Source organism: Strongylocentrotus purpuratus, unplaced genomic scaffold, assembly GCF_000002235.5.
Source record: "Strongylocentrotus purpuratus isolate Spur 01 unplaced genomic scaffold, Spur_5.0 spur5_scaffold_14, whole genome shotgun sequence".
In the NCBI taxonomy this organism is placed as follows: Eukaryota; Metazoa; Echinodermata; class Echinoidea; order Camarodonta; family Strongylocentrotidae; genus Strongylocentrotus; species Strongylocentrotus purpuratus.
In genome coordinates this window covers 12,027,816-12,042,677 of record NW_022145599.1, presented here as the reverse complement: position 1 = coordinate 12,042,677, position 14,862 = coordinate 12,027,816, and the positions used below count along the sequence as shown (strand labels likewise).

General features: G+C 37.0%; 2 protein-coding genes across 3 annotated transcripts in view; one reads left to right on the top strand and one right to left on the bottom strand.

Moving 5' to 3' along the window:
• Positions 1-1,096: 1,096 nt before the first annotated feature.
• On the bottom strand, positions 1,097-8,583 carry LOC100893609 (neuromedin-B receptor). Of its 2 annotated transcripts, none has more exons than XM_030984201.1 (2): positions 8,333-8,583; positions 1,097-3,407 (listed from the first exon to the last, which is right to left on the bottom strand). In XM_030984201.1, the coding sequence occupies exon 2, from the start codon at positions 3,403-3,405 to the stop codon at positions 2,323-2,325; it is 1,083 nt and encodes a 360-aa protein (XP_030840061.1). In that variant the 5' UTR covers positions 3,406-3,407; positions 8,333-8,583; the 3' UTR covers positions 1,097-2,322. The 2 variants fall into 2 exon arrangements, with proteins under 2 accessions (XP_030840061.1, XP_030840060.1); XM_030984200.1 differs by having other exon boundaries at positions 1,097-3,411; positions 8,333-8,582.
• Positions 8,563-14,862, top strand: part of LOC577336 (probable serine/threonine-protein kinase DDB_G0278665) — a 31,919-nt gene continuing 25,619 nt past the window's right edge. The window contains exon 1 of the mRNA XM_030984198.1: positions 8,563-8,642. The gene's annotated coding sequence lies outside the window, so the exon portion shown is untranslated. The remainder of the gene's footprint in view (positions 8,643-14,862) is intronic.

The window sequence follows — 14,862 nt, the reverse complement described above, 5'->3', positions numbered from 1 at the left end:
AGAAAGACGTTTCGAAGCGTTAGGTGTCGGCACAAATCTCCGACCGGTATTGCAAGCAGCAACTACAAAGACAGGGCTTAGTAATACACGATTCGTGACAAATCATTGGGGGAACAATCGCCCCCTGCTCCCTCCAACGCCACCCCTGATCTAGAATTTTGAAAGTAATTGGGTTTTTTTTTCAATAGTGTTCCCGATTCCAAGTAAGTTGATTGCACGCTTTACCACTTCATGAACAAGGAGTGGAATTCTAGCTTCTGATTGTTTTTCAGGTTTCCCTTTCCGCACTTTCATCTCTGCAAATCTGATTAAAAGGTCTGATTAAATGGTATTACGATGAGTTGTCAATTCCGGGAGGACTTAAAAATGTAGGTCACTCTCTCGATATCTCCTTTATACAGAAAAGAAAAAGACAGACGTGTATTATGACCACAATTAGTGTGACTGCTTTTTGTTGGAGGAGGTTGGCTATTCGTATATAATTATAATTCATGCAAAAAACTACGCATTTTTTAAAACAGGTATGCGACGGGAATGTCTTCAAAATTCTGTTTCTTGCAAAATCTTCACAATGTCTCCTTTTTCACTCTTCCTATTTTCCTTCCAATGCTGTCGTCTTTCTTCTCTTTTCTTTATTTATCTTCTTTATTTATTCCTTTCTTCAATCTCTATATCTTGCCCTTTGGCTCTCCTGAGTTTCTCAGGAGCCCCCCCCCCCCCCCACCCCCTCTCTCTCTCTCCCTCTTCATTTTCTTTGTCTCTCTGCCTTTCTCTCTTTTCTTCGTTCTCTCTCTCTCTCTCCCTCTTTTTTTCTATAATTATGTCTCTCTGCCTTTCTCTCTTTTCTTCGTTCTCTCTCTTCTTCGTTCTCTCTCTCTCTCTCCCTCTTTTTTTTTTCTCTCTCTCTCTCTCCCTCTTTTTTTTTCTCTCTCTCTCTCTCCCTCTTTTTTTTTCTCTCTCTCTCTCTCCCTCTTTTTTTTTCTCTCTCTCTCTCTCTCTCTAAATTTACACCCTTCGCATTTAAACCAATGATAAGTGGAAATATCTAATTGCCTTTCTTTCGTACTCAGAAAAGCCAATCCATATACAACAGTTCTAATTTTCCGTCTTTGATTGTTTAATCTTTATAAGATTATGTAACCGTATTTTTACAATACTCGATATTTATTTACAACTATTTACATGTATTAAATTAGAACTATCATTATTACACATTGTTGACCGGCAACATTCATTTTGAGAGCAAAGAAAATCTTTATCACAAGTTGGAATATTTACATTTCTAGCAGACAAGTATAGATAAACTAATCTTGTTTAAGGAGTAAAATGACATTAAAATCACTTAACAAACAATTATAATATGGGAGCACGACTGTCGATGATCTCATAATGTTCCTCTCTTTGCGTCTTTTTTGTTGTTGTCTTCTTCTATACATTATAATAAGGTTTCAAGAGCACAACGATAATATATACCAACATTATATTTTGGTGTACACAGGAGAAGCAACTAGTTCATATTATATGCAAATACAATCATTCTGACATGATGTGATATATAACATTTTCATACTTGAATATAGCACCTTTAGCGACATAATCATCTATGCTTTAGATGGAGAATTTTTGCAATATATCATTAAAAATTATATATAGGAGGTCCCTCCTTATAATTCTTTATTAATTATGAATTGTAATATGTATATACTTGTACTGGATATTTCAAATATACATAAAAGTACATATATCCTACAAAAGTATGAATGCAGTGCTTGATAAAATTGCAAGTGTTCTACTGACTCTATTATAACGAAGGCAATTTCTTTTCTGTTTGCATATTGGGAGATCAAGGACAATAACAGCTTAGATTTCTTGTCCAAACTTAGCAGTTTATGCTTGACTGTCTTTAATGTTATTCTTGCGTATAATATAACGTTATTAACGGAATTTTCCCCAACAAAACCAGTGAAACAATCAGATAAGAGTTACTACAACAAGAACTACTTATGTTACACATTGTCTACAAAATATATGTTAATGTTGTTAATATAGGGCGACTGTCGCTATAACGCAAAATGTACAAGGATAATACTCCAACTCCAGCTCCATCAATAAAATCTGTTACATAGTAATATTTGTCTTTGTCACAATGTCTGTATGCCTCGTACTCTCAGACTCTCTTTCTCTTCGATGAAAATATTATGATAGCATATGATTTGCATATTACACAAAAGGCAGGTATTGGCATTTATAACTTACAATATACAGTCTATAGATATTTACATTTCATGATGAGCAATTTGACTTGCCGTCATGTTTGAGTCTTTACACATAGTATGGATTAGGCTTAGATGAAGGCCAAGCCTGCTCAATCTTTGTCACAAAGTTCTGATTGTCCGAACAACATGAGCATCCCCTATGCGAGTCAAGCGACTTATAGTCCCCACACAGAACGCATACGAGAACGGAGCAGACGGACAGTCCTAGGTAGGCTACATAATTTCCCGCCAACCGGAGAGCGGCGATGTTGATTGGTTGGAAGTCTTCGGGTTTGAAGTACCCCTCGATCACGCGAACGCTGAGATAGAGAAGCCAAGTGAAGACGAAGGCGATGACGGTGACGATCATGACGGTGGCCAGATTTCGACGTGTGGCCCGTTGTCGATGATTACCCTTTGCAGCGAAACTGTCCAGCGATTGCCTGCTCGAGCATGAGATCAGACGACACATGAGGATGTTGTAGGCAAGAGAGAAGACAAGGAGAGGCAAGAAGTAGACGATTGCGGTGTGGACGCCGGTGTACACGTCGAATGGTCGCAGGGAATGGTAGGTGGAGTACCAGTAGTCGGTCAACCCGGCTAGGAAAGGGACGGCGAGTAAGAGAGCGAGGAGCCAGCCAGCCAGGGCGTAGCAGCAGCTGACACAGAGGCTCTGTCTCGGGCAGTATGACGTCACATTAAAGATGGCCCTGTAGCGATCGATCAGCACGCCACCGAGCGAGATCGCCATCGCACCTCGAGAAGCGAACTCCATGAAGAGATACCCGTGCGCGATCACGTTTTCATACTGCTCCGGCGTACTGAAGAAATAGCGATGGTAGTGAGCGACTAGCGTGTTGAGGGCGTAGAAGATCTCGGCGATGAAGAACGAAGCAGCGTAGATGTTGGACCTTGTGTTGCGTTTCTTTGGGTCACATGACACCATAGCCAGGGTGATGCAGTTGATGACGATGGCCAAGCCAAGCATTGGTATGGTTGTCATGGTGACGACCTTGGAGCACATCACGTCGGGAGTAGGCGTTGGCGATATGTCGGGAACATCGCTGACGTTCATAGAGAGAGTTGGTGAAGTTGTCAGGATATCTTCCATCATGTCTGTTGTAAAGGTTTCAGTCGTTGTCAGGTCCATGTCTATCTGCAAAATATAAGAGAGTATGTGAATTAAGAAAATGCTTCACCAACATACTTCATCAACAAAATTAATATACTACCATATTATATTAACCATTCTAACAAACAGACTAAGTAAACCTTTCCCAAATGCACTTCATTTAACGGTCTAGTTTCCCCATTATTTCGCCGACCATTTATATTATGGATTGTAAGCAAACAGGAAAATCAATATAAGGATGAGTAAAAGAAAGTACACAAATTGTATCATCAAAGAATAATAAGAGAAAGGTAAGCTCAGAATAAGAATAAAACGGGCACGAAATGATTAAGCTTGGTGCATAAGAATGAATAGCGATAGATCATAAAGCTTTCATCTTTAAGGAATACTTTCGTTCACAACTGCGACATTATTTTAATGTAGGCCCACGTAGGGTAACACTTTACGTGGAAAACAATAAAGTCGAGGAAGTCAACAGTCTACATGTACAAGGATCGTTCATGAAAACAAAACACTTTTTGTCACTTCCGACACGAACATGTTGCACCATTCATAGACATCAGAAGACAGCGCATACGAGAGATCTATCGATACTTCAACACCGAGATTAACGTCATCATCCTACTGTGTTCCCTGATCAATCGACATAAATTTTCGCGCGCTTTCTGTTCGCCTGCGCGGCATCACGTAAACTCGATGATATCATCCAGATAGATCAAAGGAAGAACTTTTTAATCTTGTCACATCTTCAGAAAGATCATGATGATATCATCACCGAGGAATTAGTGAATCAGCTGCTCTATAGGCGGGGATATACCAAATATTCGTCACAGCTTGTCTTGACGACCCCCCCCCCCCCCCCTCATGAATCGCCTGGGTGTCTAGATTGTACATTTCCGGAGTTGCATGATTTATGTGAGCTCATATTGCGTTTGGTTGGACTTAATATAAATAAAAGGAAATTCATGTCAAATCTTAGTTGGAGTACTTAAGATCAGCAATCTGACAAGAATAAAAACGACGGAAAACAACTCTCTTTTTTTAGTGCCAAAGACTTTAGTGCCAAAGATTTGTTTAGAAGTTAGTGATAACTAACACTTTACAAATAAAGCAATTTAGTTTTCTTGAGTATCATAAACTGGGTAATAAACCATTTTAAAGCGAGAACGTTATAACTATTTGAATGGAATATCTAGGTTTCAATTGCTGACCTCAATGTAAAATTATTCATTTTTCCTCCATATTATACATGTACGTGTAAACCTTCAGAACAAAGAGAGTATTTAAGTGTTATAACATTCTATTTTAAGGATGCGAACGCGCCAAGAATTCATGAGTCAAGGGACCTGAAAAATAATAGAGGTAACCCAATATCGGTGTTAGCGTTTACATATTCACATCTTCGACTATACGGTCGTTTCCCTTTGCAAGAAAGGATGGACAAATTAACAAAGATCCCACTAAAATGTCATCACATCAATGTGATATCATCTGCCTTGTTTTTACGATTATGACGACGATTGCGTGAAATGTCATGATAAAGCGCGACACCAAGATTTTTTACCAAATCCTCATCTTTCTTCATGGAGACGCATGAATAGAATTTGTCATCTTTGGTGACAGGAGGGCGGATCGCTAAAAAGTTGATATTTTGGCTCGATGATTGAATATATTTAGAAGAAAAGTGAGTAACTATATACTAACTACATTCTTGGGATAATAAAGACTATATAATCTTGATTTTGTGTGTGACATTTTAGTCTATGTTCTGTAATCCATTATTTCTGTTTTTAGTTCACATTGCACATCACTAATCATTTCCTGTCTGATAGATGCAGTTTCGTTTCATCTATAAACGCTTTATTGATATAATTGTAGCCCTATAATATATTCAATTATTCCATAATATCATTTGTATTTACCTGATACATGATTTCTATCATATTGCATTAACAACGATTAACGGAGTGAGTATACATGAATATTTAAAGTAATATTCAACAGGAATCTATTAACTCCCCTTGAAAATAATTCTGAATTCTATTCGGTCAAATATTCTTACTTACAAAATATTGTACAAGCATTTCACTTCATTTCACGGTGTTTTCACGGTTTTCACTTCATAAAGCATAATTTCATTTTTATTCAAGCAATTTCAATGTATGTAATTTAAATCATGAACGTATCTATTTATTTCGTGGATTGGAAGAAATCTGCATGGAAAATAGAATATTTCTATTTTGGAACGAGGTCATCTTTTCCACGTCAGCTGACAAAAATATTTCCGATGTTTACTGTGCATGGAAAACATTTTGTCCTCGATTCGCATTTTAGCTGATATTCCTTGCACCTGAAACCAATTAGCATTGACATTGAGTTGTTGGTATCATACTAGGATGATAATTCACCTTGAGGCTTTATCACGCGCAAGCTATATAGTATGTTACTGCCCGCCAACATGACCAGATAGTGACAATACGGTTGTGCCCCCCCCCCTCAAACATTTTTTAAAATAAAAAAATCAATCAATCAATCAATCGATCAAGACATGTTTTATAAGGTAGATATATTTAATGTAAGTTCGTGAACTTGCCCGAACAAGGCGGGCATGTCTAGACTGATAATAGTCGTCACTTTCACTTAAAAGGAATACCGTTTAGTCTCTGATATTCGAACTGCCCCTCCCCCTCGCCGCCCTCCCCATTTTGACTAAAGTGGCACATTAAAGCCGCAGTGGTAGCTCTATTATGGGCGCATCCGTTGGACGGATGTATGGCTTGTTGGAGTGTTTCACTTCCTGGGCAAGTTTCCTTTTCATCTCCACCATACCCCATTCGTGTCTGGCCAACCGCGGGCTAATGAACTAAACTACTTTGTAACGAATTTAGGGGCGTAGCCAAAGGGGCGGTATAAGGGTTTACCGGGCCAGAGTGATGTGAAGGCGTGGTAGTGTGATCAAGGCACTGGTGGAAGGGGTTCAGTTTGACCGAGATCATGACGAATTACATAACATTAATGATTCCTCGAAAAAAAAGTAATAAACCCGTGTTTTGCAAATCTACAGTGATAATTATTGCGCATTCAGCTGAAATGGCAGATGACATATAGGAACACAAAAATCATGATTGCCACCACGAAACATTTTAAAACATCTGAATTATTTTGCCCAAACTCTTCATGCATTGTATTAACTGGTAAAATATATCTCACGTACAAAAATACTAAAGCCTTCCTTGAAAGAAAGAAAAGAAAAAGTCAAAGATACACCTCTAAAATATTCACCCCTCCAACTTTAAGCCCTGTCTATGTCTTTGCGTGGTTGAGCTATCCTACCATTACGCTAGTTTCCTGTATCGCGTTTCTTGCGTTTTCCCGCTCAATTTTCAGACTTTTATTTTGGTTTAAAGTAATTTCCGTCCGGTCAGATTCTTGCGAAGATCATTGGGAAATGCCTCATTTAACGGTATTTCATTGTTTAAACAAACATGATGATGAATAAATGGGAATTAAAGGAACAGGTAAAGATCACCATATATTATTTTATACGAATACCGTTGATGGACAATTGGACACGTTGGATGATGCATCGAGCAAAATCACATTCTCTTTTTTTTCTGCTTACCGTGCAATTCTCTTTTTCTTTTTCTTTCTTTTTTGGTGTGTGTAATGATCATTTACACACGGTTAAACAATATCCTTTACTGCTCCATCAATACATTAAATAAGGTAATTAATCTATAGAGTAACTTTGATTTTATAAAGTGAATACTTGGACTTTTGGTGAATAATCTACTTAATAGTTAAACATAGAGTAAAGTACCCGGTAATCGGTCAGCTCCGGTTTTCGGCCAATTGGTTGGATACATGGTAAAATCACTTTAAAATACATCGCATAATAGCATAACACATATCCCACACATACCATACCATGCCAGTGTCACTGAAGAACCACATTTGCAATGAAAAATATATCCTAAAATATCACATTTTAGCGATGTAATCGGCGGTCCCGCTACCCAAATCTGAAAAATCGAGTTTCTTACGCGTGTATGTAAGAAATATGGGTACCATAAAATGAGCTTTATTTCAAGTATTTTTGAGATATAGAGCCCGATTTTGTGCTGGTCGCAAGCTCAAAAGTATCTCATCGCATGTATTAAATCAATGCAGCCGCACACCGCGACGCACACACGATATGTCCGTCTAATTCAGATTCCAACTTCCGATCACCGCTGTGCCTGTATTCGGTCAGGCGAGCACCCGGGAGCTCCGGCGTGGGATACCTGCTCCGCCCGCTTGTGCTATACATCAGCGCAGAAACGCACGGCGCGCGCGAGCGCTTCCTATTGACTTTGTACATGCGGCCGTAAACTGAAACGCTTGGCCGATAACCGGCTCCAAAACAGTGAAAATTGAAATGAATATTGTCATGGCAATTCGTGATTTTTTTTTTGGATTCTTTTTTTGTTTAAATAATAATAATATTTGCTTCATGATTTGAACAAGAAATGATAATAAATAGGAAGTAAAGAGTCCAATAAATAGGATTTTGTCTTAAGTGGCCGAAAACCGGGTACTTTACTCTATTTTGATACAATAAAAATCAAGAACATAAATCAGTAAGGATCTTAACAATATTAGAAGTACTTCTCACACTGATTTCAGTAACAATCAAACGAAATATATAAATATAATAATATTTACATAATATACTAATAATGAAGTATACACATCGAAAACATTTTACACAATAAAAAGAAATCATTCACATTGTCTATAGTATGTATCAAATATGATATATAAACTTATACGGAATGCAATGCTTTAAAAAATAGTGTCCACATGGAAATATTGTACAATTAACTATTATCTAACACTGTCTATACTCGAGCTTTGCAAAACTAAGAAGAGTTAAAAAGGAAACAAAGGAATTATTTAAACTCACCAGTATTACAGGAGCAGATAAACAAATTAATAAATTTCTTTCTCCTCTGCAGATATAAGTCGATCAGAGAAGGCAGGATGCTCCTTAATCACCAGGAATGCAACAAAGAATTGAATTAATTCCGACAACTTTGATTTCGAGGTTGTTCTTTTACAAATGCTGGCAGTGAACTGAACAGACAACGGACGAGACCTGCGATTTATACAAACCCCGCCAACGTGTTTTCCCGCTCAAAACAACAAGTTACTGTACGTAAAAAACTCGACGTGCGAGTGACTCACATCTGCATCATAAAGCTCGCCTCCGATTGGTCAGTCTGAATAATGCAGGACAATAACACATGTACTAACTTGCACAGGGTTGGCTGAGAGTTTGAATATTGTTTGGCGTTTTGAAACAATCATCGAGCCAACTTCATGGGGATTCCCCGATGATGTAACAACATACGGCCCGGCCCTGCATGCGCCTACGTATATTTCACGTTGTTGTCGTTTGATCTGTTTTGGCGAAATAACATTATGTGGTTTGTAGGAAAATATGGCGGTGCTTAGTGTAATTAATGATTAATAGAGCAATTCCGTTGAAACAGGGATAAAAACAGCCCCTTCTGCATTCATGTGATCATACTTATTTCATCATCATCGGGAAAGTTTTCTGAGCTGGCTAAATTTGTTACTTAAAAATGCTGAATTAATCAATTGATATATTATTTTCCTTGCACAGAATATAAACTATACCCTATAACTTTTGTAATATTGATGGTAGACTTAAGACGCACAATAAAATGTATGCCAATAACATTATAGAAAGGCTGCGATTATAGATAATGTATTTGGGCCTATCTTTTTTAATAGAAAGTATTCTAAAAGGCACAATCCGTCTTTCTTTAAATAAATATAATGCTCAGGCATCATCAAGCCCTAAGCATGTTATGAAACAATATGCGATGGCATTCACCTTCTGTATCTACCAGTGTTCCCTATTTCTTGTCACATGCCCACGATGTTGAATAAGTAAAGAATTAAATGAATATATGCAAAATAATAATATTATTATTATTGTTATTATTATTATTGTTTGTAGTAGTAGTAGTAGTAGTAGTAGTAGTAGTAGTAGTAGAAGTAGTAGTAGTAGAAGTAGTAGTAGTAGTAGTAGTAGTAGTAGTAGTAGTAGTAATATTTGTTGTAATAGGATAAGTAGCAGTAGTAAAAGAAGAAGTAATAACGATAATAATAATAATAATAATAATAATAATAATAACAATAATAATAATCACAATAATGATAATAATAAGATTAGTAATGATAATAATGATAACGTGGCTTGTTTACCCGAGGAAGCCTCGTCAATTTTAATGCCGTTCTCCCTGGAGCCTTGTAGTTATATCATTAAAGATGAAATTGATTGATCAAATCATTTTTCAATGTGTCAATAGGAATGTTTATTCTATTTTGCACCACATCGTTGTGATTAAAGGTAATTGGTATATCGTCATGAATTTGGTTCAAATGAACATATCGGAGGCATATGCGATCCTACAATATTCTGTGATCGTTGTCGCGGTTGAAATGGAGTCGAAAGTGATGAACTTGTAAATAATAAACTGTTTATGTTGTATAGATCCCTCTCAAGGTCAAGATATTAATTTATCTGTAAAACAATTTTTCTTGACTAAAATCGACCAATTGGCTATTCCCGTTTGGAAATTATATATCACAACTACATATTCTGAGATTTTCATGGTCACAGCTACCATTGTTTGGCCGTAGGCGCTATTTGAAATTTATCAAAATTTACCGGGAGAACCGGTTAATTTTTATATTAAATTTTTCTCGAAAACAGAAATGTTTTAGGGGCTAAATTGTCTAGTGCTTATAAAACATCCACAGGGGCATCCAAATATATCAAAATTGTAAAGAATCACTATCCAGCCAATTTTCAACATTTCCCAAAACTTTGTATTACCTTTAACCTTGGTATCAGAATGACCAGGCTTATACCCAGGTCAACAATCACGTGGAAAGTGCCTTACTTTCAAATGGAAAAATTCAGTAATATTACAATAATATTTTGTTATAAACCATGCAGAGGAAAGTGAAAGTTGGCAGCTTCACATATTATGAGCGTATGACTACTGCGTTTATCATGGGACCAACTTAAAGGGAATAATTATATGAATAATCAAAATCGCAAAGTATCTAAGAGAATAAAAAATGTTTATAATGTCGGGTGGAAAAATGAAAATGATTATAGCCGGTAACACTGTATACAGTGGTAATTATAGGTACGTCACTCACGCTCTTGGATTATTTCAGCGCTTTAACCCTCTTCGCTTTTCTTCCCAAAAGTGGTCAAGTTGACAATGACTAGCTTAAGGACAGTATTTCTCGGCTGAGGTTCGAATTCCTAACCTCTCAACTAAAAGTAAACTAAATGCAGCATTGTATACCGTGACTCTCCCCGGGCACGGATCCAGGATTTCTCAGGGGAGGGGGCCCAACTTTTTTTTTTTTTTTTTTTTTGCTCCCGAAAATTTGAAAATCGCGCCGGCCGAAAAGTCGCTCTGTGGGGGGGGGGGGGGGGGGGGGCTCTCCCTATTTATAATGATGATTGTGATCTGTGGAATATGGAATCCCAGCTATTGAAGAGGCAAATGAAAGCAATCGTCGTCTTTTGACCCTGTCTTTCCCTTACCTTCTCTGCTCGTTTTGACAACCATAACGAAAGCGACACCAAAGAAAGACAAAAAAAAAAACCCCAAAACAAAGAAAGCAAACATGCAAACAAACAAATACAAAAGGGGGATTACGTAAATAGAATTATTATGCAATCAACCGTATTTACCTGCGCAACAAAAGTAATGAGAAAAATTCTTCCACAGATCAACATCTCAATCTCTATCACATGAAGGTAAGTTGCTTTAACTAAATCAATTATATTGCTGGAAAATCACTTAAGAAAAAATAATACTCTTTTCACATGGCAGAAAATTAATGACACGCGATTGTTGTATAATGTCTTTCCAAGTCTTCCTGTAGAACTGTGCTGTCACTTTCCATTTCTAAAATATGATTTTCCTGCCAAATAACATGACAGTCACGAGAAGCATAAACTCCAAACAAAATTCGTTTTAAATAAGAATGTTTGTCATACATGGCATGGTGAAAAAGAAGAAATAAGAAGCAGAAGAAGGAGGAGAAGAAGAAGAAAGAAGAAGAAGAAGAAGAAGAAGAAGAAGAAGAAGAAGAAGAAGAAGAAGAAGAAGAAGAAGAAGATGATGAAGAAGGTGAAGAAGATGTAGGAGGATGAAGAAGAACGAGAAGAAGAAGAAACACATGGTAAAAAAAGGGCATGAGAAAAAATATGGTGGATTATGTACCACTTGAAAATTGATTAGATATTGATAAGCTTCTTAGGACTGTATATGGTGTTATTTCTGTATTATGCTGTTATTCTCAAAAGTATTAAAAAATCTATCTTGTTTGTGCTAATATTTCTTAATTTTTTAAATAGGCTTTTCAACTTTCATGTGTCATCCTGTTAAGTTATTATTATTATTCTTATTTTGTTTTTAATTTTATGAAATCAATTTACTCTTAAATGTGTCTATATGTTACATTGAACTTGACTAACAAATCAAATGAAATCGAATACCAAATTCTTTCCCCAAACTATGATAGATTGTATACATGTTAATGTGTATGGATGCAATCGTATCCCGAGATTGAAAAGAAAAAAACTCAAACACCACCAACAACAACAAACCCTAGATGGCAATCCAAATCGAGCATGCAATAGCACAATGATGTCTTCTTCTATTTATTGCCTGTATCCTAATATCTTTTATTCTGGAACATGATAAATGACACTGTCTTGTGCAAGAATCAACTTGTTTACCCGTCGTTACCAGGGCAGCCCACTGAATCAGTGACGTAATGGTTGTAGTAAAAGGAAATGATTTGATATGATGGCTGGCCGCCCAGGTACGAGTCACAGGTATACACGAAGTTGTGTAACACAAACTGAAATACAGTGTACCGGCAAAATAGAGTAATGACGACATATCTATTTTTGTCAATCTTATTCTTAGGCAATAAATAATGAATGCAGGCCTATATTGAGATTCGAACTGAGAAGGGGTTATTGACCGTATTCATAACAAATTTGCATCTAACTTCGGGGTTTTACGAAGCGGTCGGGTCGTGTTGCCTTAACCGAAATTAGCCTCAATGTTTTGCGTGCATGTTGTGCTATTTCATTATCTAATTATTATTTTGTATTATTAGAATATGATTTATTACTATATATGATGTGTTGTTTAGGGGCAAACTTGAAAACATGTTCATCACGCCATGATCACAGGATAAAAATTCAGATTTTAGGGTTTCAGTTACTCAAGTAAAATTTAAAATTTAAGCGTAATAATGAAAGAATGAAATTGTATTTCATCGTATTGTTACATTGCATTGGAACAAAACGTATCAAATGTAAATTAATCAAAATTTAAATATCACATAAATGCGCATAGAAATGCATGCTTGTTTGAAAAAGACAATACAGACATCAATAAACCAATTATCAAATGTTTTCTTTAGAGAAAGAATAATTTTTGGAATTTGTATGATTTTGCCCAAACATTCACTGATCAGTTGTCCGCCTTAATCAAAACCACTCAATATCAAGGTGGACTTCCCCTTTAAGACGACCGGTGAAAATTCCGAATATGGTAAGTATATTCGGTAGTCAATGCCAAGTAATCATCTGAACTACCCAATCAACAAGTCCTTGCGCAAGGCCGTAATTAGGTAAACTTCTATAGCAGCTTCCCGCTGCACTAACCACATAAGCTATTGCTTCATTTTTAGTCAGGAATCCCGCTTGACTTTATCTACTACCAATTTAAACATTGTTTGGTTGTTGATGATGCATGTGTTTATTTTGTATAGTACATCCCAACTCTATATCTAAGAGATGAGAAGTGGTTAAAGACAACACTTTCTCCCCTTTGTTTTAATGGGGGGGGGGGGGGGGGGTAAAAACAGAGGTCCTATGTCTCGAGACAAAATCAAAACATGTTAAAGAAAGAAACAGTTAATGTTTTTATTAGAACAAAAGAAGAAACAAGGTTTCTGGCACCGTAAATTCGCCAAGTAATCATCTGAACTATACCCAATCAACAATTCCTTGCGCAAGGCCGTAATTAGGTAAAATTCTATCGCAGCTTCCCGTTGCACTGCACAGAAGCTATATATTGCTTCATTCTTAGTCAGGAATCCCGCTTGACTTTATCATCTACCAATTTAAACATTGTTTGGTTGTTGATGATGCATTTGTTTCTTTTGTATAGTAGACAAGTATAAGTAACATCCCAACTCTATATCTAAGTGATGAATAGTGGTTAAAGACATACTTTCTCCCTTTTGTATTTGAAGGGGGGGGGGGTGTAAAAACAGAGATCCTATGTCTCGAGACAAGATCAAAACATGTTAAAGAAAGAAACAGTTAATGTTTTTATTAGAACAAAAGAAGAAACAAGGTTTCTGGCACCGTAAATTCGGAAAGTAAAAGATTTGGCGGACACGGGTATAACAGGAAGGGGTCGTATCAATTGTTTAAATTTCTGACGGGGATGTAACTGACCCAATCAGGCGTGGCCTTTGTGGGGATTCCCCCAATGATGTCACCTTACGTAATTCTTTTGTTTCATCAGACATCATGTTTTTTTCTCAATTATTTGACAAGCATGGACTTGAAAATGTTGATGATGATGACATTTTTGGAGTTTGGAGGGGTGATCTTGCCGGGGGTATTGAGCGAAATATAGGTGAAGAAAGAGAGAGAGAGAGAGAGAGAGAGAGAGAGAGAATGGGGAGGGGGGGGGGGGGTGCCGAGAATATATTATCAAATATCAGAATTGCATAGTGACATAATAATTATGGAATATACTTAACATTAAAATAAACAACAACAATACAGAACAAATTAATACACAAAAATGATGTCATATGAGAGGACGAGATATCTCGTAAATGTTTTCGTACATGCCCAGAAGTACTGAGCATGCAGATGGGACTGACCATTCCCCCTCTCCGAGGGCGCGGGGGGGGGGGGGGTCAAGTATACTCTCGCACAAGTACCCCTTTTTAAATTTCCGTTTACCTTATGCTATATATTTGTATTGCTAGCAAACTATGCAGAGACATAATACAGTACTTACTGCGCGATGATAAAAACCCAACACCACCAACAGAATTACACATGTGGACAAAAAAGGGGGAGGGGTGCATGAGGAAGAAACATTGTAGGCCTACTGGAGATACGTGATATTGTTTACTTTCGAAGAGGGCGTTAGTCACATTACTTTTAGCAAGCTACATACAGTTCATAATTTTGTTTTTACCATGGCAATCGACGCGTCTATGACGTTTGGCAACTGAACTAAAAAATTAATGCATTTCCGTTTTTCCCCCAAACATCAAACTCTGGCTACGTCCCTGCTGCATGACGAGGGGCGTTTTATCGAATAAAAT

Bases quoted from the DNA above. Each gene is read 5' to 3' on its own strand.
- LOC100893609 (XM_030984201.1), bottom strand. From the start codon at position 3,405: ATGGACCTGACAACGACTGAAACCTTTACAACAGACATGATGGAAGAT.